Raw genomic sequence first — 25922 nt, forward strand, 5'->3', positions numbered from 1 at the left:
TAGAGGCTTTCAGAGCTGTGAAAAGGTGGAATCCGTCTAGTGTAAAAACCACACGCTCCCACTTTAACTATATCAGGCTCCCAGTTCTCCTTGGAACAGACGTTTAAAGCCCTTTGCCGTAAGAATCCCTGCATAGGCGAAATCTGAGGCTTTTCAACCGTAAAAGGGCTTTTTAAAATGTACAAAGCACCTTTAAGAGTTGAAAAAGTTCTTTCTGACTTGTAAAAGGGCATTTATGGGCCTTTCCAAATCACAAATAGAAGGGTCATGAAAGGGGCAAACCCCTCCTATTTCTGATTCGGAGAAGGATGTATAATAGCAGTAATAGTGGTGGTAACAGATTTGCAAAGGAAAAGGTGTTCACTTTCTACTCCCTCGAATGTTTTCCCAAATTGGAAACTCTCTTTTTCAAAATATCACTGGTTCTTTTTAAGGGACCATGGGCTACATGTACAAAGTATTTTTGAGGTTGCAAATGACCCGATTCGCGACTTTAAAAATGTTTTTGGCGTGTGCAAAGTCCAAACTGCGATTTGGTAACTTGTTGCTGAATACAATTTAGGTTTTGCGATTCGGTATTTGGAAGGGGCGTCCCTTTCTAATACTGAATCTGAATAGTATATACAAATGTATTGCGAATAAAATGCGGTAGCAAAACATTAGCAATTTACTGTCGATTGGGAAATAATTGAGACTCAATTCACGAATGGGAAGGGGTCTCCAAGGGACCCATTCCCCTTTTAGGATGCTTGTTAAAGTATTTTTTAAGAGCAGGCAGTGCTGCTCTTAAAAAATGAAACTTCCAAATTTCCTTTTTAAAGGCATCCCACTTTCCTTTCAGGAGAACGGTCTGCGATTAAATCGAAAATAAAAGGATTGCTTTATATAAAAGCAATCACATACATGGTGGTCTGCTGACCCCAGAAGGCCACCATCCCTGCGATGGCTGGGATTCCAAATGGGTTGTTAATTGTCACGTGCCTCATTAATATTCATGAGATAGGTCTATTTGCGACCCACTAGGAATCGCTAATGAAACATAAAAGAGTTTCATACATCAGAAATAGTGATTTGCCTAATTGTGATGTGCAGGAAATTGCATTTAGGAAATCGATATTCATTACTTTCGTATATCTATCCCCATGGTTCCACTGTAGGAAGCATTTTTGCAGTCTCAAATGACCCAATTAGCAGAATCAGGCGATTTCCCCCCAAAAAATGCATTTATCATATGTATAGACCACAAACTGGGATTTGGTAACAAGTTTCCGAATAGCAATTTGGGGTTTCCACCTACTGTCTATTCGGTATTTGGAAGGGACATGTTTAGGGCGTCCCTTCTAAATACCAAATCTAATTAGTATGTATGAATGTTTTACGACCAGATTCCGGATGCAAAACATTAATCCTTTTCCATCTCCTCAAAGAAGGTCCCATGGACCACTACCTACTTTTAAAAACGGAATGTTATACTTTTCAACAAATCATATTGCATTTTTAAAAATGTGTTATTTAAGAGCAATCACAGACATGGTGGTCTGCTGGCTTCATCATTCCTCTCTCTGTGATGGCTGCCATATCTAGTGGGTGGCAGTTTGTGGCCCACCTTATTACTATTACTCACTAGGTCGAATTGTGACCTATTAAGAATCTGTAAACAGACCTACTAGTCATGTTATTTCATATTGATTTGTATAGTGCACTAATCACCTGAGAGGGTATCCTGGCTCTTGGGCCGGTGTGTAGGTTTGTGGTCACCAAGGTGCTTATACGAAGAAGTAGATCTTCAGCTTCTTGCAGAGCTGAAGACGTGAGGAGGAGGCTCAGATGTGTTGAGGGAGGTTGTTCCATGTCTTGGGTGCAATGTAAGAAAATGAGCCACCTCAAGACTTGCTTTTGCTGATGCGGGGAATGTATGCGGGTGAGGCAGAGTGTAGGTGTCTGGTGAGTTGGTGAAAGTGAATAGGGCAGTGCAGGTGTTCTAGTCCTGTATTGTGTAGGGCTTTGTATGTGTGTGTCAAAAGTTTGAATTGGCTGTGCTTGTCTATGGGGAGCCAGTGACGCTTCCTGAGGTGTAGTGTGATGTGGTGGGTGCAGCATGGGAGGTTGAATATGAGTCTTGCAGCAGTGTTCTGGATGTTCTGGAGTCTGTGTAAGAGTTGTTTGAAGATTCCGGCATTGAGAGTTCTGCTGTAGTCCAAAGCTGGTGATGAGTGCTTAGGTGATGGTCCGGTGCTGTGAGGTAAACATTTGCAGATTTTCTGCAGCATGTATAGGGTGCGGAAGCAGGAGTGGCACATATTGACTTGATCTGTCTTGTTAAGCTTGTTATATAGGATATTCCCTAGATTTCTTGTGTGATCTATGGGTGTGGGTGTTGGTCTTAGCTCTGGTGGCCAAAAAGTGGACTCCCATGGGGAGGACTTGTTGCCGAAGACCAGCACTTCTGTCTTGACATAGTTGATCTACTGGTAGTTGGATCGCATCCAGTCTGTTATCAAGGTCATGCAGTTAGTGAAGTTAGTTCTGGTGTGGTTGTTTTGTCCATCATGGAGAGGATGAGTTGGGTGTAATCGGCCTAGGAGATGAGGATGAAGTCTTCTGATCAAATGATGTTGGTGAGGGGTGTCATGTATATGTTGAAAAGGGAGGGATGAGGGAAGATCCCTATGGGACTGTGAATATAAATGTTTTGGTCTCCTATGTGCAGGGTGGTAGCCTGACCCTTTGGGTACTTCATGTAAAGAACGAACAGATCCATTTGAGAACAGATCCTTGTATATCAATATTGTTGAATTTTCTGATGAGAGTATTATGGAAGACAAGGTCGAAGGCCACAGTGAGGTCGAGCAGGACGAGTGAAGCTGTTTCTCCTCAGTTCAGGATTATTCAAATGTCATCAGTGGCTGTGATGAGTGCTGTTTTGGTGCAGTGGGTGTTTCTGAATCCTGATTGAGTGTTGTCTAGAAGATGGAGAAGTTGGAGGTGGGCTGTGTGCTGCTTGTTGATGGCCTTCTCAAATACATTGACTGGATAGGGAAGTTGGGTCGGAAGTTGTTTGGTTAATTTGGTCAACTGTGGGCTTCATGAGGGGAGTTTTGATTTCTGCAAGTTTCCATTCATCCAGGACAGTTGCAGACATGATGGAGGTGTTGATAATGTGGGACAGTATGGTGCTGATTGGTGATGTTCTCAGGTTGTTGATGTGATGGGGGCATGGGTTTGTTGGGGCCCCTGACTTGATGGGCCGCCTGACTACCACTGTGTTGTTTCTGGAGAGGGTTGTCCATTCGGCTAGATGGACTTCTTGGTTGATGGTAGGTAGGTAGGTAAGCAATTAGTGTGAAGTTGCTGTAGCTGTTTCTAATTTTACTTTGGAAGAAGCTGGATTTGTTGTTGCAGAGTTGTTGAGAGGCAACAATGTTGGTGACAGATGCTGAGGACAAGGTGAAATTCTTGACAATCGGAAAGATCTCCTTGCTGCTGTTGGAGCTTCCTTCAATGCCTAGTACATAGGTAAGTTTTCAAATTACCACACTGATCACAAATTGTGACCAGTGGCGGCTGTGAGGGGACAGTGGCTGCGTGGTTGGGGAATGTGGGGGTTTGAGGAAATAAATATAAAAGAAAACGTACCTGCTGGTCGCCGTCACCAGCCACCACCTCTCCTCAGCAGGAGCACGGAGCATCCAGGCTTCCAGGCTCCCCTTGCATTTCATGACGCTGCTGATAGCAGCGTTGTGATTGTTCTGAGCCCCGTGGTTCAGTGCTCAGAGGAGGAGTTGGTGCCTGGGCATGTTCTCCACCTAGGCTGAAAAATAGCCTGGGTGGAGAACATGCAAAGTGCGCATGACTCTTTGGCCAGCCCGAGATGGCCGGCCAAACAGTCATGCGCACTTTAGGATGCAGCAGCCATTCCTTCTCCCTGTGACGTGGAGAGCCCAGCCTCGCCCCTTCCTAACGTGGCGGCAAATGCAATACGAAAACAAAATTTTAATAACATTCCATTATTATCATTTTATTTTTCCCTTTGCACTGCTTTAAAGTGGTGAGGCAACGCTCCTCCACCTTAGCAGTGGAGCCGCCGCTGATTACTAGTTCTTAGTATATCTTGCCCATGGTCTGTTCTTTAAAGAATGCACATACAGGTATAGTGGGCAGCTCTTCTTTGCAGACCACCATTCCTGAGAGTGTAAAAAATCAGAGGGCACCTGAGACGTGTCTAGTTAATATTCATTAGGCAGTTCATGCTGCAGTTCATGCTGCAGCCCCGTGTTGCTGGAGACTTAGCATAGGAAGACAACGGTCCAGGCTCTTATCTGCTCCAGGCTGGACTACTCAAATGTTTTATATTTGGGTCTTCCGGACTATCTACTACAAAAACTCTAGGTGGTCCAAAACTCGGCGGCACGGGCAATTTTTGGCCTACCTCGCCGAGCGAGAGCCTCGGACCTGTTACTTTCCCTACACTGGCTCCCTGTTAGGAAGCGGATTGTTTTTAAAGCACTTACGCTGGTGCATACGGCACTCCATGCGGTGGGAGCGGAATATATCCAGAAACGCCTTGCTTTCTGCAAACCTACAAGATCCCTTAGATCGGAATCTCTTGGTTTGGCTATTGTCCCTGCTGTTAGGAAAGCAAGGATAGGGGGACGTTCTTTCAAACACCTGGCTCCTCAGTTATGGAACACCCTCCCCCTGTCGCTCCGCTGTACCTCGAACCTGCTAGCCTTTAGAAAAGGTCTGAAAACGTGGCTCTATGGACAGTGATCGGTCTGTTTTTTCGCCTTTTTCTTTCTCCTTCTGTAGCTTTGCTGTGGGTCAGAAAGCGCCGGGACACTCCTTGGAGTAGCCAAGCGCTATATAAGACACCCATAACATTAACATTAGCGATGTGACTAATTAGTACATAGGTCACATCATGGAAAAATTAAAAATGAAAAACGTCAGTTTATAATTTGCAACCTGACTTTTAGTACATCTTGCACCATACTCTTAAGTAGCATCATATTCTCATATTCTTGGGCAGTGCTTCTAAGCAGCAGGGCATTCACTTTGAGTTGTGGGGAAATGATATTCTGCCCAAGAGTACCACAAATGAGCCTCATTCAGAAGGTAAAGTGGCCTGCCCTGCTTGCTATTATCAAACAAAGGACTATGCTTATGCATTGCTATTAGAACAGTACGCATGTATATAGTAATATATAGTAATATTAATATGTTTTTCAGTCAATAGAATAACTTTCTACACACCACCTAATAAAACTGCAATGTCCACCGTCTCCAAGCAGCTTCCCACACCATTTGTACCACATATGACAGGATAATTTAGGTCTTAGTTAGTTGTTCAAATAAGTAGGAAATTGAATAGCATAATGTTTGAAATATCTAAAAAGTAGTGTACAAGCTGTTGTCAAATTTGTATCGCATTTTGCAGCCCGTTTATCTGTCACCCAGTTTTGAATTCACAGCAGGAAGGTATGTGTGAGTAATGTCTGCATCCTTTGAGTACAGTTCACAATCCTGGACATAATATTGGCAATTTTCGGTGGGCTGTGGCAGGCCTTTTTAAGTTCTGACCTGACAAGGCAGCTGCCTGCAGACCAAATGTTGCCAATACTTAAAATATATTTAGAATGAACTTTGCAACTGGCCAGAGGAGGGTTTTTTCTCATCTCGCTCTATTGGCTGTTTGCTGTATCGTTTCACATCTTAGGCAGTTCCTGGATTGTAATGCATGAGAGACATTAAACACATAGAAATATGTATCCCAAAGATCTATTGTGTATGCAACGGAATCATGTTTTTGTTTTGAATTGAAAAAGATGTTTGTTAAATGTTTAATTCAGAACCTCTAATGAAATTCAGACCTACTGGCCTATGGTTGTGTGATTGAACCATGCATGCCATTACCACGCATGCCAGTTCAACGCATTCTTAACCATGCAAGTCTTAACCACGCATATGCCTTTACCACGCATGCCTTTATAACACAATATGCTTTGTTATGGCAGGTTTAGCATGGAAATATGCGTGGTTAAAACTTACCAATATACCCCGGTCCCTGTCCTGAGCCCTTAAAACACCCTCAGGGAAAAAATCGATCCCAACCCCAGCCCTCCCAAGCCTTAAACGCCTTCTTGACAAAAATCTACCCTGACCCAGCCCCCAGCCGCACCCTAAATCAGCCCCCAAACCCAAAAAACAAACTCAATCCCAGGCACCCGCACCTGAGCCTTTAAATGGACCCCAGACCAAGAATCTATGTATTCCTCGCTGACCTGAGAACAAAAACTTCCCTCTCCTCCTGAAATTCCTCATCCCCCATAAGCCCTAAAAACGACCCCACCCTCAAGCCCTAAAAACTTCCCGACCCCTCCAAGCCTTAAACCTTCCCAGACCACCTCCGAGCCCTAAAACCTTCCCTGACCCCACAGCCTTGAAAACTACTCTCACCCCTTAAAAACTACCCCAGAGCCCTAAAAACTTCCCTGACCCCCCCCCCCCCCCCCCCGCCCCCCCCCAGAGCCCTAAAAACTTCCCCTGACACACAGCCCTGAAAACTACCCCTACCATTAGAAACTCCTCCCACTCCCCCCAATACCCGGCTCCAGCCCCCCCACTTACCTCACTATACCCTCTCCTGGTCTTTCCTCTTCCTGGGTCCGCCCATTCCGGACATCTAGACTGCGCATATGCGTGGTTAATGCAAGCATGGTTGCGCTTGCGTGGTTAGGGCACGTGTGGCTTGGGCTGTGTTCTTCCGACCATTTCCCACTGACCAATGCTTGTTGAAACCGTCTTTGGATGATTATTAGATATATTCTGCAACTCAGTCCCTGCTGTGGTTGAAGGACTTTCAATATATCAACAAAAAGTCCATGTTCTTCAGTCTCTGTATCAGGATTATCTGTAACCATCGGTGTCATTGTAGAGGCGGTGCCCACATTTCTCTCCTTTTCTATCCACTCTGCTCTATTATTTGAGATAAGGCCTTAAATAAATATGGAAGTTCAGTATCACAAGCACTGTCAGCATTTAGAGGTTACTGTCAGGTGAAGAACGTGTGAAAAGGATTTTCCGCCAGTGAGCACACAGTATGACTGTTGCTGGGGTCTAGGAGTGTTGATGGCAAGCGAGAGAGATGCCTGGATTCAGGCAAACGGGGAGACCCAGAATGAAAGGGCAGCCCTGCACCAGCCGCGTAGCTAGGGGGGGGCGGGGGGGGCGGTCCGCCCCAGGCGGCACCATTTTTTAGGCGGCAGCGGCGGACTTTATAATTTATTTGGTATTCGAACACAGTGTGTCCCAAATAATTTTGCTTCGGTGGGTAACTGTAGACTGCATGCACAGTGCACACAAACGCGGGACTTACTTTTGGCAATTTAATTGAAAGTCCCGCGTTTGCACTGTGCCTGCCTGCTACAGTTAACTTAAAAGCAGGTCAGGTCAGGAGTGTGTGCAGGCTGCAGCGCAGCCTAAGTGGTCCCGCCGCCGCGTTAGTGACGTCCTCGCCGTCCGGGAAGTGAGGTCAGGGATTATTCCGGAAGCGGGGATTGGAGGAGTGCCGGGGTGCACAGGAGCCTGCCTAAAGCTGTGCCACGTTCTGCAGTGCTCCTCTCTCTATAACTGCATTACGTAGTGGATGTCAGTCTGGTGTAGAGGAGTAAAAATGGGCTTTATAACTAGATCATGCGGGCATTGCTGAGATTAACCTGGAACAAGATATACATTACTCAGAGGGAGACCCGGAGACCCGGATAAGGCAGACGGATTTCTGAGATCCATACCTGAAAAACAAGCAGAGCAGACGAAATGGCAGTTTCTGGTGTGGTTTTTAAACGCTGACAGCTAGCAAAGCAAAAATAGGGAGGTTAGGTTATACTGATAAGATGGCTGTAGCCACGGAGTTACAAATAGAACCAGTTGAACTTGGTTTGCCCAAAACGGAAAGATGTGTTATGCTCCTCGCAAAAATGGAAAGTGAACTCTGAACGAAAGTGTTTGTGATTGCGGGGGACGTCACTAACTCACATCGGGCGGCCGGAAAGCTTAGCTTGAAGTTTTGAGGAAGGACCGGCGTGGCTCCGCGCTCGCTGGTATGTCTTCTGCGTCATATAATTAAAAAAACTGTTTTCAAGAGTTTCCCTCGGCTCGGCTCACATGGAGGGAAACGCCATAACTCTTCTAAATGGAAAAGTTGATATCTGGTAAGAGAGAGCACTTATGGAGGTGGAGTCCTGACAGCGTTGGCGGGAAGATGTACTCGTCAGCAGGAAGAGAGGCTCCGCTGAATGGTGAACTGATAGTAAGTGTATGTTTTTAAAAGTGCATAAATGCTTTCTGTTTGCTACAGAGTATTTGCTGTTCTTTTAGTTTATTAACTGTCTGCAAGTAATTGTTAACTGAACTCGCAGTAGCAGGCGGCGCTCCGGACACCTGGCTGCTCATTTAATTATACTGGTGTGACATTTATGAAAAAATGTGTGACCGTCACTCGAGTCAGACCACTTTTGCACTTAGCTGGATGTGTCTGGATCTGAAGGGGGGAGGTGGGGTGACATCATTTTTAACAAACTAGGGCGACATATGAAAATGGACAAACACAAAACAGATGAAATACTAACATCTAGACTGGTCCTAGATTGAACTCGGGATGAATACATCCATAAAAAAATGCATTAGGCTCATGCTCAATTGCATTGGAAAATATATACATATTAGACGTACTCATCATTCCCTTCTCTGCAGTCCCTCACTCCTGTCTTTACACCGAGTGCAGAACTGATGTCTCCTCTCTCTTCTGTTTTGCCACCTTTGGCTTTACTGCTGTCGTCGCTGTCCTTGCACCCTGGTGTAACTGAGCTGTACCCCTTTCCTCTGCAGGGACACCCCTCTCTTCTTCACCCTGCTCTCCCAGCCTCCTTGTTCTCTGATGTTTCAGTTCTCCGCTCCTACTTTGAAATCTGTTTATGCCGAGGCCCTTGTGATGGAGAGTTCATCCGTGTTTCCTCTGCACCTTGATATGACCGATCTCCCTCCACTCCTTTCTTGGCACCTGTCCCTGCTCTGCACCCTGATATCACCGCACAGCTCCTCTCTTGCCTTACGTACCTCACCCCTTTAAATACCATTCTGCTTCTCTGACACCCACAGACGTGTGAAAAAAGAGTTCATAGAATTTCATAACAAGGAAAATCTCTGCTCCTGCACCTGCCACAAGGAACTAACCACCCAGGCACTGCCCCTGCGGTGCATTCTGTCAGCGCCGGAAACACCAAGAAATACACATAGACTTATAGCTAGCTCTCTGATGGATGTCACATGTGGTTTTTCTGAGTCCCCAGATAGATCATCCAGTCTGTGTGTTCTCTTTTGTACTGCCAGTCACCGGTGTAATCAACTGTGTAGCCTTTGACCGTGTCATGTATGTGCATGTAACTTGCATGATCGAGGTAACTATTAGCAGCAATACTACGTGTCTCTCGGACATCTTTCAAGTGCTCCCGCCCCCTCCCCAAGGGGCGGCAATCTGAGGGATAGCCCCGGGCGCCACAAGCTCTAGCTACGCCCCTGCCCTGCACAGACCATGCATCTCGCCTTTTTCATGGGCTTCTTTCTAATTTAAACCTAAACTGGGAGGATTCTTGCTCTGCTTCAGGTCCCTCAGCTCATTAACCATCTAAAACTGCTCTTTGAAGCCACGAGAGAGATGCTCGTTCTTTCAAATTAAAACTTGCCTTTTCTAGGAAAGTAATCCTGTTCCATAACTTTTTAATAACACTTTGCCGGTGTCCAGCTGAGATTTCAGTGTATTCTGTTTCAAGTTGCTTCAGCCACGCCTGCTCATCTCTGCCTTCTCTGAAGCGGAAGGTGCAGCTCTCCACGGGGGGCCGGCTGCCATTACTGCAAATGCTAATTGATTGCTCTGTGTAATTGGCAGAAGGTTGGGGTGTCTGCAAGCTCCCTTGCCAGGCCCAAGGCTAGGAGAGCACCCTCGTACTCTCCAACCATTCTCTTTTACATTTGGCAAAAGGAAGTCTTTGCTGGTAAAACCGCATACAGAGAGCTGTCTCATTGGGCCTTTTTCCACAAATGCACATAGCTGGTGTGGGCTACCCGGGACATAGCATGTGAGCTGGCCTGACGGATGGGGTCTCTGGGGCCATTAATGGCTCAGGGAGAGAGCCTCGCGGGCCCCTCCCCTTTTACAGAAATTGTGGCCCCAGATGTGCAGGCCCCAGGGTCTTTAGAGGTTGGAGGAGGGGGCCACATTGTTCCCTCCCATTTTGAATAATTTTTGTCCCAGGGCTATTCTTTCTAAGGCTTTAGACTGAGGTCCAGGGAAAGGGGTTGTGTGACCCCCCGCCCCATTTTCAAAAAGTTTGGCCCCAGGGGTGGTCACCGTGGGGGAAGCTGATGGCTCGAGAGGGGAGCCCCAGGAAGACAATTGCCTTCATATTACATGGGAGAGTGCAATCCCTCTATGAAATCCCATCTCTCATTTTCTTATTACTAGAGACATATCTAGTAGCCTGTAGTTATGAAATGACGTAATTGTTCAACTGTAATAAGTTATTACCGTTGAGTACTGATGTCACAGTGCCTGCTACCAGTAGGCAAATTAAAAGGCAGGTGACGAAGCATAACTGCAGATACATTTTCTACTCTTTTTTTAATCTCACTTGCATTAAATGGATCCTAATATATGTCTGCCTTTGATGTGTTTAATTTCACATTAGCGTCCATTTGTATTCTTTGTACCTGCAGCCACACTCCATCTTTCACATGAAAGGGCAAGGCAGCAAGGATTTAAGTGGGTTGCAGAGTGGTTGATGGTGTGACCCTTAGCATTCTTCGCCCATTCCAAGTATATTACCAGTCACCTCGGAGTTCCTGTATGTAGTCATGGAAGTCCTCAGCGACTTGCAATATCCTCATAATGTACGGGTGAGGGCGCTTTACACCACATATGACTTCGAGGCACATACTCTGACGAACAGACTTCTTTTATTTTCCCATTCTGTGAGCAGGCTGACAAATGGGGCCTGTCCCTGGCCGCACTGTGCGCGCGCCTGAAGTTCACACTGTCCTTGACACAATTAAATGCCTCGCAAATGGTCTGTAAACTCCATCTGATTGCTGCGGTGAAACTGGAGCGGGGGGGGCGTCACCCCTTGTTTAAGGAGCAGGGGGTGTGAGCGAGCCAGGCTCTTTACAAAGAGAAAATCACCAGCTTGCAGTGCAGAGAGGCCTGCACCGGGGTTTAACGTGGTGATTCACGAATAAATGAGGGCTCTGCCCGAGAGAAGATAGCGGTGTTTGACTAAGTGTGCGCTGCCGCGTGCGGGGCACATTATCTGCCCAGCTGGACACTTGACATTTGTTCTGTGCTCCAGGGCACGTGAAGGAACAGCACACATTGTACCGTAAATTCTGCACATCTCCAGCAAAACAATAATGCACCCGCACCACAAGGGCTGATTTTAAGTAAAACAGAACATTTAATCAAATAGGCCAATAGAGAAATGTTCATTTCCATATGGGGGATTAAGTTAGCAAGCATCAGCAAAGCTGGTCGGTCTTGCTTTGCCAAAGGTTGTTCGCTGCCATTATTGGCTTTACCAGTTCTTGCAGAATTACAGCTCAAACATTGGCAAAGCCAATAGCGAATGTTACTGTCTATACTTTCGTCATGGCTGTCATCTTGCATCTTGACTATGTAATGTGCTCACTGAGGCATTATCAGCCCTCTCTAAATATATGAGACTATCAGCTGTTGTGAGCTGTGTTCACTTGGAAGGGCGGGATTTATTTAAAATTCAGATTCCATTTCAAAGGCTTTGAATGGAAAATGTACCAGTGATTAGCAAATGGATGAGGGTCTAGAAAACTGAACGAATAAATGGAGAAATGAATTCATTATCCAGGTTAGTCCACTGTTTTTAATTAATTCGTACATTATTTAGAAAAAAAATACATAGCAAATTTGTTAATTCCTGAGAAGAATGATTTTTTTAAGCCGCTATTTACTTTTCAGTAGCACATGCCCACTTAATGCGATAATTACACATAAACTCAAAAATGTTCAAAAGTAAATCAACACGGCGAACTTCACCATAAATGTGTGGCAACTTGTGTGGTCAAGGGCTGGCAATCCCGCGGCTTTGCTTCCCTAGTCTCGCTCTGTAACACCCCCAGTAGCACCCCCACTTCTTTCTATGACCTCTTATGGAAAATCTCGACACATACTGAATTACATTACGATTAACATGTAAGACTCGTCACCTGGATAGACATCACCATAGTAAGTTTTACAATCGACATCCATCAACCCAGAAAAGCCCCCACTGCGGGCCCAGCAACGTCTCACTGCAACAATCTAACAGAGGCAAACTGGACAACTGCCCTACACAAGAACAAACTAAAACCCATAGGCATTGAAGGAGCCGAGTGGACATGTTCTAGATTGGCTCTAGAACCTCGAGGCAATGGTACTTTTTCTTAGAATGAAAGCGAAGGGGGGAGAGATATAGTTAGCAATGACAATCCATCCAATTTCAGTGCTCCAGGGCCATTAAGAATCACAAACTACAGAAGAAGGTTAGTTAATTTATTACAAAGCCAAAAACAACTGGATATACTGACACCTCAAGCAGAGGGTGTAGAAATACATTGGGATTAATACATAGCCAGATTTACAAATAAAGTTAAGGCAATGCGGCATACACAAGACAATTAATTCAAGAATCAGGATATAAAATATCATGAAACGAGAGTCAAAATCCCCCTGCATCATGGAAATAAAGCATTAATCTATCCCTACACTAACTCTAACGTGACATTCCTAGTTAAGCATTGTACGGGGCAGGATCAGTTAAGGTGTCAGCATGTAGAGTCTTCATTAGAAGTCTCCCCACTTCTGTTGGGTCAAGTAGCATAAAGCTGCTGAGACAGAGCTTGTTCTAAGATGCACTCTCTCCAAAGGGCAGAGAAGAAGTGGGCTCTTTCCCAACATTCAATATTCCCAATATCTCAGGTATCTTCCAAATATGCATTTCGGGTCACGCCATCTGATCAGGCCAAATTCTCGTAGGTAGTTTTCTATGGGATTTAGCATGATGACCTTGAATCCCAGACCCTCTCCGGAGAGAAAGTATAACAGTTCTCCTTATCGGTGCCAGTTCCCAATGTATCCTCTTGTCTCCTTGCCTAACTCCTCAAACAAAGACATTATTCTAACTTACAAGGGCGCTTTTTCCACCTGCAACATAAACGTAAGAAAGAACAGAATCTAAAGAGCACATGAAATTCAACTATTATTTTGTAATGAAAGAGCTTCCTGGGAAAATGCATTTCAGGCCTAAAATAACAATCATGAAGACTGTTCGATCTGGTGCCCTGGCAGACTCCTGCAGCCTATGAATCAATGAGAACTAGCTACTAGTGAGAAAGGAAGCTGCTAGTGTCTGTGAATATGCCAGAAAAGACACCGGCTTTTCAGGGGTAGACATGAAAAAAACACTTTTGTTTTTTATGCGGACCCTCACACACCAACCTAGTTGGTGTCATGCTTCATCATCAGGTCCCACCCAAGGCACCGAGTGTACCTTGGGTTTTGTTAGATGAGTGTGCAGTGCTGGTGTGAAGAGTATAGGTTAAAAGACTGTCCGTAGGGTCCCAAAATGTCCAGGAGACTGAAATTGAATGGTGGGCCCTAGGCAGTATTAAAAACAAGGCAGTGGATATGAGTGGAGAGCTTTAGGAACCCCCATTTCCTAAATAATCTACATGTTTCAGGCGGTGCCTTTATTAAAACTGGCTTTCTTCAAGACCTTTATGTGAATTTGAGAAAAAGGTGATGGTCTAAAGTGTGTTTAGAACCAGTTATGTACCGCACTCGCTAAGGTGCGCTTTGGGCCTGGAGGATGGTTTCCTCTACAGGCTTATTCCTGTGGGAAGGAAAAAACAAAGACAAACATACAGACACAAAATAATAAGTAGCTTCAAATAGGTATATAGTACATGTGACCTTGTACCGCCATGTGAGGAGTGATAGTGATAGGCGGAAGGTGGCGGTAATGATAGTTAAAAGATTACGTTTAGAGTCAAGTCAAAAACGTAAAATCAGTTACAAGTGGTGCCAGTCTCTTTTGATAGGTAGGTTTCTTACTCTGCTATTTGCAGTTAAAAGCCCCATGAATTCCGGGAGGGGGCCCAACCTGTAGTCACACACTGGTGTGGTGAGAAAAGGAAGAAAAAACACGTGTCACTCAAATCATCGCTACTGAATACCTGGTAGGCTCCGATGTGCCTGCATGAGAATAAAGGGCAGAAGACTACTCCCCCTGCAACCACCACACCATCAACAAAGGAGCAATCCCTATCAGCGAGGCCTCAACACTTCCATCAGTACAGACACCTTCCAAGGACCATGCAGACACGCAGTCGTCAACACCCTCCTAAAAAGACACACAGCTAGCCTAACCAAACTTGCCAATTACCAACCAATATCCCTCCTTCCCTGCCCAGGCAAAGTCCTGGAAAAAGCCATCAACAAGCGCCGCCCCAACCCCCTCACCAAACACCAGCTTCTCAACTTAGTATTTAGACTCAGCCACAGCACTGGAACTGCCCTTCTAGCACCAACGAATGGCATCCAGATAAACCTTGACAGGGAGGAAACCACAGCCCTCATCCTTCTAGATTTATCAGCAGCCTTCAATAGCATCTTCCACCCCATCCTAATGCAACAACACAATGCAGGCACCCAGGGACTTGACCCAGAAGGGATCTGCTCCTTCCTCACCAGAAGAACCCAAACTGTCAACATGCCCACAACGCCTCTGATGCATGAAATGTTATTTGTGGAGTCCCAAGGTCTCCTCGCTCAGCCCAACACTCTTCAATATCTACATGAAACCAGACTTCATACGAGCTAATAACATAAAGACCCTCACTTACGCCAACAACGCATAACTGATACTGTTCCTCTCAGAAAAAAACACCAAACACCTAGAAGTAGGTCACCACATGCTTTCACATTAGTGGACACCTGGATAAAATCCAATTGCCTCAAATTGAACTCGGACAAGACCAAGGAGTAGTCTTCGGGAAGAATACCTAGCCATGGGATTACACCTGGTGGCCCATACACCTTAGATCCACCCCAATGCATTCCTCGCAAGCGAGAAACCTCAGAATCATCATAGACAACAAGCTGAACATAATTGCCCAAGTTAGCACAATGATCTTGTCCTGCCTCAAAGGATGCTGAATAAAATCATCAAGTGGCTACAAGACAACATCAGGAAAACACCCAAGCCATAAAAACACTCATAGCAAGCAGACTAGACTATGGGAATCCTCTGAACGCAGGGATTACAAACCAGTTTACAAGAAGATTGCAGGCTGTCCAAAACACAGCAACACGATTAGTCCTCAACCTCCCATGCCTAGCTGCCAAGATCCACTCACAGGGCCGGACTGCCCATAGCGGGCACCGGGCCGGTGCGCCGCACGGGTGGGGGGCGGTTTGGGGCCCCTTGAGGCCGTTTTTGTTTCAGGGCCATTTTTGTAGCATAGCTGCAAAATCGGCCCTGTACCAAAATCGGCCAAAAACCGGCCCCGGTAAAGAGCTCGGCGGCACCACCAACCCCCCCCCCCCCCCCCCCCCCCCCCACCCCAGCCCTCCCCAGGGGGGAGTGGGGCCGGCCGAGCACTTTGCCAGGGCCGGTTGTGTTTCCCAGTCCGGCCCTGTCCACTCACCTGAGCACTGGGATTCTGTGGGAGCGAAGATACTTACCTCAGTACCCAACAAAGTGGCCTCAACATTATTGCATTAAACATAAGTGCCACAGAGCAACCCCTCAGGGGAAAGCATGATTTGGAAAAAACGAAAGCATGGTCCAGCTTGTCTTCTCCATACTCTCTATGGCTCTGCCATTCCAAGGGTTCATCTAGAAAAGTAAGGTTCAGAAGCATCTAGCTAGTGGTCTCAGTTCCTGCCATACACTACATAGACACAAATACAATTAAAGAGCGTCAGGGGTATTTGTCCAAGGATATACAAAGTCCTTCTATTTAGACTATGTTCTACCAAATGCATTAATAACTGCATGCACTGTTTAACTTGCACTCGCCCGAGCATTCTGAAGAAACAGCATTGAAGAAACGCCCTTACTCAATATATAAATATAAAACACCATCTTCAAGAAATATCAACAAGTACCTTGATAACCTCTCAAGGTCCAACAGTAAAGTTCCTAGTCCCTTGATATCCAAATAATCACAAAGAGCCTTTAGACAAAGTCTACAACAATCCGTCGTAGACGCAATTTTCAACAAGAATGTTGTTTTGGTTCAGTGCACAGGCGTTTCTAGCATGATAAGTATATGACTTCAGTAGTTATCCAGGAAACACAGGGACATAGACATCATACTTTGCCCACAGGTTTGAGAAACAGAAATGTTGGAGAGAATTGCCAGCGTTGGGTCCAAAGCGTTTGTTGGTTTTTGCAGGTAAGAAGGATTGTAGCAGGAAGGAGACAATGCAGGAGCTGGAGCAGGGAAGAGAACAGACACAGACAAGAAGGCGAGGGCAGGGAGGCGTGAGTTTCTGAGAGTGGACTGGAAGTCAGCAATGGGAGGAGTAGGCAGGGAAATAGAACAGCAGTGGCAGTAAACCAAGAGGCATTCATACAGAAGGGTGCGGTCTTTGTAGACTGCATTCCAACTGATATTGCAAATATTGCAGCTGCTCGGGAACTCGAGACCTGCTTGACATTGTTGCTGAAGGAGGCCAACTCCAATCATGGCCAAGGAGAATGGGGCCAGCCCCCACGACCCTCACAAACCAGGCACAGGAAGAATAAAGAATATTCTCAGACTAGGATTAATTTGGGATGCATAACAGAAACCGCTCATACATAACAATTCCTGACACTAGCCCACATCACACCATACCTTAGAGAACTCCAATGGCTCCCGATACACAAACACAACACTTCAAACACCTCACCCAGATATGGATGACTACTCACCTCAAAGAATAATCAAAACACTTTTCAGGGTGAACCTTCTAAGTCACTAAACTAACCTCAGTTCAATCCTCTGGTAGCTATAGCAGGCAGGCTTAACATAAGTGTTAGAAGTTGGCCTGATATATGATGATCACTAATTCTAGTGAGCACCTTGCACCAGTCCAAACGACCCTTATGATGATTGGTTGTAAATCAACCTTATAGACCAGCTATCCTAGGGGTAGCATGGACAAAAGCAGTCTTAGGCTAAACTCAAGAGGGCATGTGAAGCCAGCTGTTTTACCATATGCAATCCTTTAAATACCAAATGAAAGGACACCACACAAGTTATATATTACAAAATATATGTATTGATTTCTAGAATAATCCCCTATACTCTTCATGAGCACAGAAGCACAAGCGTTAAACAAAGAACTCAATATAACATACAATAAGCTGCACAATTATGGATAGGCCGGGTGGCCACTCAAACCATATATTAAAAAAGTGATATAAGTACCACGTCACGAACAATGGTAAGGCCTAGGGCCTGGAGAATCGCTGGGCCTACGCTGAACTAATGAAGGTTAGGACATAGGAGGCCCACAGGATGCGGGTGCAGTGTCTATAGGCAACCGCGTTTACCATACAAGTCAATGGTGCGTAAAAATCAGAAAGTTATAAGTTTAGGAGACTTCTGACGGGACTAGAACTTAGCCACTTGAAACTAGGACACTAGGGATGTAAATCACTACAGGGGCACAGGAGTATCCTTGTTACCTCACCCACAGGAAGCGGGTGCATAGGTGCCAAAGTGCGTCGGGTTTCTTCGTGGAGTTCTATGGAGCCTGGAGGAAAAGATGCTGCAGGCGGCCAGGAGAGAAGGGTCCAGTTGGATCCAAGGGTGGATCGAAGATGTAGAGTACCTGAAATCAGAGGGGACAGAGTCTAGGTCACTAGCCAGTGACCAGGATGGAACCAGGACGGAACCAGGAAATGTCGGGTTGCGATCAGGTGCTGTTGAGTAGTTTATCTCCGCTGCCACGTGGACCAGGAAGGATCAAGGTTGACCAGCTGGTGAACACGAGCTATCCCACAAAGGTTCTTGCTGTCGGTGGTGTCGGTTCTCGAATCAGAGTCACCAAGCCTTGGCAAATGCAACCCACACAGGACTCAAAGATGTCTTCTGGATCGGACCGGGAAGGTCAGATCGGTGGCTCCTTTTCAGAGGAGCTAGGGCCAGTCTGGAGCAACTAGACCAGCAGTTTAAATTTGAAGGTTTGTAGTCTCAGAGGCCACTAGCCAACGGGCAAGTGACCAGACAACGTGTCGAGCAGGAAAAGTGCAAAAGGGCCCCACGCAGCACTCAGTGAGTGTGGAGATTTGATCTTCGATGTACAGGCTGCTTGGGGCAAGGGCTTCTCAATCTCCAAAGCACAGCTTTGAGGGGTCTTGGGGGCTGCACAGGAAGCACTTTGCTGGCTTTCCAAGATGGCCGGTCCCATGTCTCACGTCGCCTCCACGGGTCTCAGCTTTGCTAGGACTGTGGATCGGGCTGTTGGAAGTCTGGGAGTCTAGGTCTTGTTGGTCTCTGTTGTTCGAGCTCCGGCGGGAGCAATGGTAAAGAAAACCTTTGAGCACTGATGGTGCCTGCTTGCACAGGGTGGCCACTCCTTGACCACAAGGGAGATTCTTCAGTCTTCTACATCGAGTAGGATGTCGAAGGATCCAGAGTTTCATTTCAAAGTTTCAGTCAGGATGATCTGATGTGCCATGGCACAGCTCCTACCTTTATTCCAAATCAAGGGGCTGGATCACCTGCTAGGTCCCTCCTATGGGTGGGACCCAGGAAGGGGGTGGTTACCCCCCTTTCCCTTTGTCCAGTTTCACGCCAGAGCTGGGGCTGGAGTGCCCCAGCACCGGTTTGAACTGGACTTTGCATGGACACCTTGTGTGCCCCAGGCAGTGTCTAGTTTCAGTCAGCCCTCCCTGCCCCAATCCACTATCTCCTGTCTGCGGTGGTGTAACACCTCCCTGTGACAGGAAACCTTTTGTCCAGGCCTCCCCTGCCAGAGTTTCGGTCAGCAGCAGGAGGCCAGACTCGTGTCTGTGGCAGCAGCATCCATTTTGTGATGCTGAGGCTCTGGTTAGATGTAACCGCGTTTAAGGAAAGTAACATGTCTTCTCCCTCTAGAAGGGTGGAATGCTACCCCCGTCACCAGGACTGGCGAGGGGGTAGTATTCCAAAGCGTATGACACCTTACACGGCATGTTTTGATAAAGCCAAACCAAAGTTAGCAAGTAACCGCGAGGATTATAATGCACTTAAGAGTATAAGGTATGGCAATATCTCAGAACAACTAAAGGACATGGTTCCGAAAGCTGCAGACAGGCTCAGCTCATGCTAGAGCACCATCACACATAAAACCAAGCACTCTGCCTCCAGGATTGTTAAGGCCTGCCATAGGAGTGACTTATAGGTGTATATGTGTCCAGTTATAGGTTTAGACATAGGTATACTATATCTAAGCAAGGGGGGATTACACCACCTTGCCCCAGCTGAGTGATCAGCCCGTTGTATCATTTTGGATGGCCAGCCAGGGGTGGCAAAAGATATGCTGCAGCCCCTGGTAGGCCTTGGATACACCTATGCCCTGGGTACCTATAGTACACTGTACAGGGGCTGATAAGGTGACCCAATACCCAATTGGAGATGTACCTAGGGTACATGGAGTCCATTTTAAAGAGAGAGCAGATAGCCTGTGGCCCTGATTAGCAGGATCCCAGGCCATCTAAGTCGAAAACCAGCTAAACACTACGCAAAAAATCTGGGGTAACCATAGTCAGGTATCCACCTTCCTACAATAAGGTACTGTATAAAGTATTTATGTAGTGCCAGCACAATAATAAAGTTGAAATGCAAAACAGTAAAATCCCAAGTCAACCCAATCACAAGGCACAAAAAGAATAAAATGTAATAATGGCTCATAAATGACAAAAATTAAATAAAGGGAATCTTGAGGCCCTCACAGGTGAGTAGTCACGATTAATTGATTGGTTGATATAAATGTTTCAAGTTTTAAGTAGAAATAGCACTGAAGAGCACAAAGCACCAATATTATTCAAGGGCCACAGTAGACGGGGACTGAGGAGCAATTTGATTCTGTCCGTGATGGAGCGCGTGGCGTATACATCAGCCAGGCTCACTTTCTGACTTAGTCCTTTAAGTCCCAATTCACCACAGGATTCTAAATCCCTCCAGTACCTCGGGGAAACACTTAGACACTCACAGGATGCCAGGAAGAGGCCAACAGCAGGGTCCAGTTCAGGTCATATTGCCATTTGTCAGCTGGGCCTTTGCAGAAAACGGTTTATTATAGCTTGTTGCATCCTTGTAGCTTCGAGGAGGTCAGCCTTACGACGCATAGAGACCACTTCCTTGTCCTGCATACAAGAGAGATCAGTTCTAGTTCTTCAGGGCTCCTTTCAAGTCACAGACAGCAGGTCCAGCAATGTTCTGAAGTGGGTGCCTGGATATGCCACATTTATTCAGAGCACAAAATACTGGGTGAAAATGAAGTCTGTGAATGCCCTCAACAATGGGATAAAAGTTCATAGGGCCAGCCCTACCCACTTTGGGAATTTTCAAGATGGCCAAAGTCTTCAGCCATACTAAACTTGGGCTCTGAGAACTGCGGGGGGGGTGTAGGTGGAATGTAGTATGGTAATCCTATTGTTTCTCCACATTGGATATTAAAATCCTTTTTGAAGCAGCTATTGTACCCATAATAAACCCAGAGACAGATGTCTGGTTGGACAAAGCATGTTTCTTCCGGAACCAGACAGTGGAGAAACAACAAATGTTTTCACATCCTGTTACCATTCTTTCAAGTGTACCCCCAGTGTTATATATAAACCAAGTACACCTTTCTAGCAGAATCTGACACTCTAGCTGTATTTGACACCAAAAGGACTGCATATTCTGTCATGTTCAGAGAAGTCATCTCTTCGCATTAGTCTATTGTTTGCTTCTTTGAGGCATTTCACACCTTTTCATTTCAATTTAAATGTTAATTACTGGCTAGCATAAGTTGGAGAGCAACTGCGAATTTAGCCTATAGGATCTCAAGATAGGAAAAAGGCAACTTTCTAAAAGTTATGCTTCCTTCTTATTTGTAAAAACTCCAACTTCTCAATTGGGTTAGATTTTAATACCTATTTAGTTTTTGTTAAATTCTTTTTCTACCTGATCTCATTCCTGAAACATAGGGCCCCATTAGGATGGCAGGCGGATCGCCCCCGTCGGGCCGGCGGTAGCAGAAATAACCCCCGCCATATTAGAATGGCTGGGGGGTCAGCGGCGGACGGGAAGATCGTCCGCCGCTTTTCCGCCTGGTCGACATGTCAACTGGGCGGAAAAGGGTACACCGCCAGCCATATTTGAATTTGAATTTAAAAATATTTATTAAGCGCACATATACCTAGCGGTTTCTTGGCGCTGAGGATGCGGTTGAACCTAGAGGAAAAGGGAGCTGGAGGTTAGACTGGAAAGGCTTGCAGGAAAAGTCAAGTCTTGAGTGCCTTGCGGAAGTCAGAGTACAGGGGATTGGATCTAATGGTGGGGGGAAGGGAGTTCCAAAAAGTGGGGCCAAGTACAGCGAATATCACCCCCCCCATCCTTTTTTTCCTGAAGCGTGGTACGGAGACGAGAGACTGGGTGGAGGAGGGAGTTGTCTGGCCGGGGTGTAATTTTTGATTTCGGAATTTATGAATGCTGGGGCATTTCCGGCTCGTGCTTGGAACGTGGTACAGCCAAGTTTGAATAGAGCCCGCTCTCTGATGGGCAACCAATGCAAATTATATAGTAGGGGGGTGGCGTGGTGTAATTTAGGGAGACCATGGATGAGGCGTGCAGCTTGGTTCTGGACCAGCTGAAGGCGTCGAAAGGCATAAGCCGGGATACTGTTGTACAGGATGTTGCAGTAGTCAAGGCGAGATAACACCATTGCCATCAAAATGAGTTTTAAGGCGGAGGGAGAAAAAAATCTGGAAACTTTCCTAATGGTACGAAGGGTGAAGAAACAGGAGCATACCACCATACTGATTTGGGAGTGCAAGGTGAGATGTTGGTTCAGCGTGATCCCAAGGGTTTTGACTGAGTGGGAGGGTAAGGGAGGGACACCAAGTGAGGGGGGCCAGAATGTGGGGTTCCAGGGGCTGGATGTTCCACCGGTGAGAACCACCTCAGTTTTGTCTGGGTTAAGTTTGAGGTGGTTGAAATTCATCCAGTCCCTGATGAAAATCATAACCGATTGAAAATTGTGAATGGACTCAGGGGAGTGAGAAAGGTTAAAAATCAACAGGAGGTCATCTGCATAATTGAAGACTATGACCTCCAGTTGCTGTAAAGCAAAAATGAGGGGGAAGATGTATAAGTTAAATAAAAGGGGGGAAAGGGAAGAGCCCTGTGGGACACCGCACTGCACCCTGCATGGGGAAGCAGAAAAATCTGCAAGGTGAACAGCCTGGGTGCGGTCTCTCAAGAAGGAAGTGAGCCAAGCGAAAGGGGGCCCCCTGATGCACGCTGCCTCGACACGGGAAAGTAGAATGGAATGGTCAACCATTTCAAAGGCAGCGGACAAATCAAGGAGGACCAGGGCTTGGGACCGGTTGGCATCCATCCCCTCCCTGAGTCTGTCCAGGACCAAAACCACAACCCTCTCGGTGGAGTGGAGAGGGCGAAAGCCGGCCTGGCAGGAGGCCAGACAGCCGCTCTCCTCGACAAAAGAGCCGAGGACAGTGGCAATGTGGCACTCCAAGATTTTGCCCAGGTAGGGAAGAAGGGAGATGGGATGATAATTGGAAAGCGAAGAGGGGTCAGCACCAGGTTTCTTCAGGATGGGGATTATAATTGCCGCTTTGTGATGGTCAGGGACAGATCCTTTACTGAGGGAATTGTTAAGAAAAGCCAAGGGAGGAGTGGGGCAGGCTAAGAAAATCTCTCTCAAAACAAACACTGGGCAAACATCGGAGGGGGAACCGGATTTAATTCGGACCAATAGGGGAGATAGAGTCTCCCTCGTCCGCGGAGGAATGTGGTCCAGATAAAACCTATTAGGTGGGGGTTCAGAGGCAGGGGGGAAGGAGAAGGTGGAGGTATGTTAGCCTTGATGGCTTCAATTTTCTCAATAAAGAACTTGTTGAGAGAATCACAGAGGGATTGAGAGGGGGGAGGTTTGAGAGAAGTTCTGTCTGATAAGGCCAACTCATGGACGGTGGAAAAGATTTCCCTCGGCCGATTTTCGGCCGAGAGTATTTTGCCCGAGAAATAGTTGGTCTTGGCCAGAAGAATTGCCTTTTTGTTAGTAATGAGCATGAGTGAGTAGTGGGTTTTCAGTATTGGGCAATAGGCGCGCCTCCAGGCACGCTCGGCCTGACGTACAGCTAATTTCTTTCCTTTAAGGTCATCAGTAAACCATTTGTTGGCGTTATGAGCGCGTTTAACTGTGACACGTTTCAAGGGGGCCACTTGATTGCATGTCCTAGAGACTGAGCCAGGTGTTGATGGCAGCAAGCTGGGATGAGGGAGAAAGTTCCTCTAAGACTGGATAAGAGTCTTGAAGGGAGGAACAGAGGGAGGGGATGTCGACCTTACTCCAGTTACGAGCCCAGGTGTTTTTAGGGAAGGAGGGCCGTTTGGTCGGGCTGAGGTCTAGGAAGAACGAAATAAAAAAATTATCGGACCAAAGACAGGGCGTAATGGTAGGGGGTGTGACCAGGATGTTTAATGACCAAGTTTGGTCCAGGGTAGGCCCCTTGATATGGGTAGGGGTAAGCACATGTGAATTGAAATTTAAACTGGAAAGGAGAACGGTAAAGTCTTTAGATACCGTATCTTAGAATGTGTCTCAGCAGATGGCTTTCTGTGGTGGCATTGCCGCCAGGGAAAGGCATGCGGAGTCTGCTTTGGGGTCCCGTTGCTGGCCCTCAGGGACTCCGGGGGGCGGGGGTGCACATGGGGGTACCTATGGTACCCCCATGCAGTTCCATGCACAACATGGCAGGCACTACCGGTGCCTGCCATTTTGTGCACGGAAGTGCACAAAATGCCTGCCTGGCATTGTGGTGGGCGGTGCTGAGTGCACCACCGCCACAAAGTTAGGTATGCAGGATGCGCCCGCCACTGTGGCGGACGCATCCTAATGGCACATACGTGACCCGGCCCTTATGGCGGGCGATCCTTTGTTAGGACAGGATGGTGGGCGGACAAAGTCTGCCCGCCATCCTAATGTGCCCCATAGTATTATTCTTTTAATCTGCACTCTGATTTTCTACATAGGACAGCTGGGCCTACCACAGCATAAAATAGTTTTTGGGTGCTAGTCAGCAGTGGCTGGTACACGTAAGTACAGTGGGGCAGGTCAGGGAGTGGCGGGGGTTCGACAGAAGACGGAATAGGTATTATTTATTTATTTGATTATACCATTTCCGTCGTCTGTCGATTTTCACCCTCCCACCCCACCCATTCACCAGTGCCGACCGCCCTCGGTGCTAGTCCTTCTAAGGACACGTTAACATTAAATGTCTTACTTTTAAATACCATACACCTCATGGACTATAGGGTCTACATAGGAGTGATTAATAAATATTTAAAAGTTAGGTTTTTGACCTGTCAAATTGGTTTACTTTGACAGATTGAAATGCACTTTTTACACATATTTGCATAGCCACAGTAGTGGATTACACAATAGGGGCTGCAGAACACTATTGGCATTTAACTTCCCGGCCTTGGGTACATCTTGTAATATATACTATAGAATCATAGGTAACTTAAATAAACCAATTAGGAATATGCCAATTCAATCATGTGTAAAGAGGGAGCTTAGGCTCTTTACATCAGGTTAATAGGGGAAACGTGCACACAATTCTAAAACCAGGCAAAAGTATAGGATCTAGCAAAAGGCAAATAATCAGTGGTGACTATGCAGAAAGAGCAGATTTCCTACACAGTGTATGACCAGTAGCTCGAGGCATGTAAATGTGTCTTTTCTGCTAGCCAAGCCCATTTACTACATGTACTCCTGCTGTTTTATTTGTGTACCTACATAGTCATATTCATTTTGTGCCTTGCCTGCCAGTAGTAAGCGTACATTAATGATACTTAAGCTAGGTATGCTTTGATTTTTAGGTATGCCTTGAGAGCGCATCAACACATATTGTTATCAATGCTGACCAACGACCCCGCCAGAGCCAACCTTCACGAAGGGATGAAAGACGTAGCCGAGTGGATGACGACCAGCCGCCTGAAACTGAACTCAGACAAGACGGAAGTCCTCATCCTGGGCTCCTCGCCCTCCGCCTGGGACAACTCCTGGTGGTTCCCCGCCCTGGGCAGCGCACCCAAACCAACAGACCACGCACGCAACCTGGGCTTCATCTTGGACTCCTCCCTCACCATGACCAGACAAGTCAACGCCGTCTCCTCGTCATGCTTCAACATCCTGCGCATGCTACGGAAGATCTTCCGGTGGATCCCCACCGAGACCAGGAAGACGGTCACCCAGGCCCTCGTCACCAGCCGTCTCGACTACGGCAACGCCCTCTACGCAGGAACCACCGCCAAGCTCCAGAAGAGACTCCAGCGGATCGAGAACGCCTCAGCCAGACTCATCCTCGACATCCCACGACACAGCCACATCTCCGGACATCTGAGAGACCTGCATTGGCTCCCCGTCAACAAAAGAATCACCTTCCGCCTCCTCACCCACGCACACAAAGCCCTACACGATCAAGGCCCGAGCTACCTCAACAACCGCATCAACTTCTACGCTCCCAAACGACATCTCCGATCAGCCAGCCATGCCCTCGCCGCCGTCCCCCGTATCCGAAGAACGACAACAG

General features: G+C 46.7%; 1 protein-coding gene across 1 annotated transcript in view; it reads left to right on the forward strand.

Annotated features, from left to right (window-relative positions):
* The first annotated feature begins 7214 nt into the window (after nucleotides 1-7214).
* The window catches only part of LOC147726182 (uncharacterized), a 129962-nt gene continuing 111254 nt past the window's right edge, over nucleotides 7215-25922 (forward strand). The window contains exon 1 of the mRNA XM_086960281.1: nucleotides 7215-8308. Within this exon, the coding sequence (XP_086816407.1) occupies nucleotides 8192-8308 (117 nt within the window). The 5' untranslated portion in view covers nucleotides 7215-8191. The remainder of the gene's footprint in view (nucleotides 8309-25922) is intronic.

This window comes from Lissotriton vulgaris, chromosome 3_1, assembly GCF_964263255.1.
Source record: "Lissotriton vulgaris chromosome 3_1, aLisVul1.2, whole genome shotgun sequence".
Lineage (NCBI taxonomy): Eukaryota > Metazoa > Chordata > Amphibia > Caudata > Salamandridae > Lissotriton > Lissotriton vulgaris.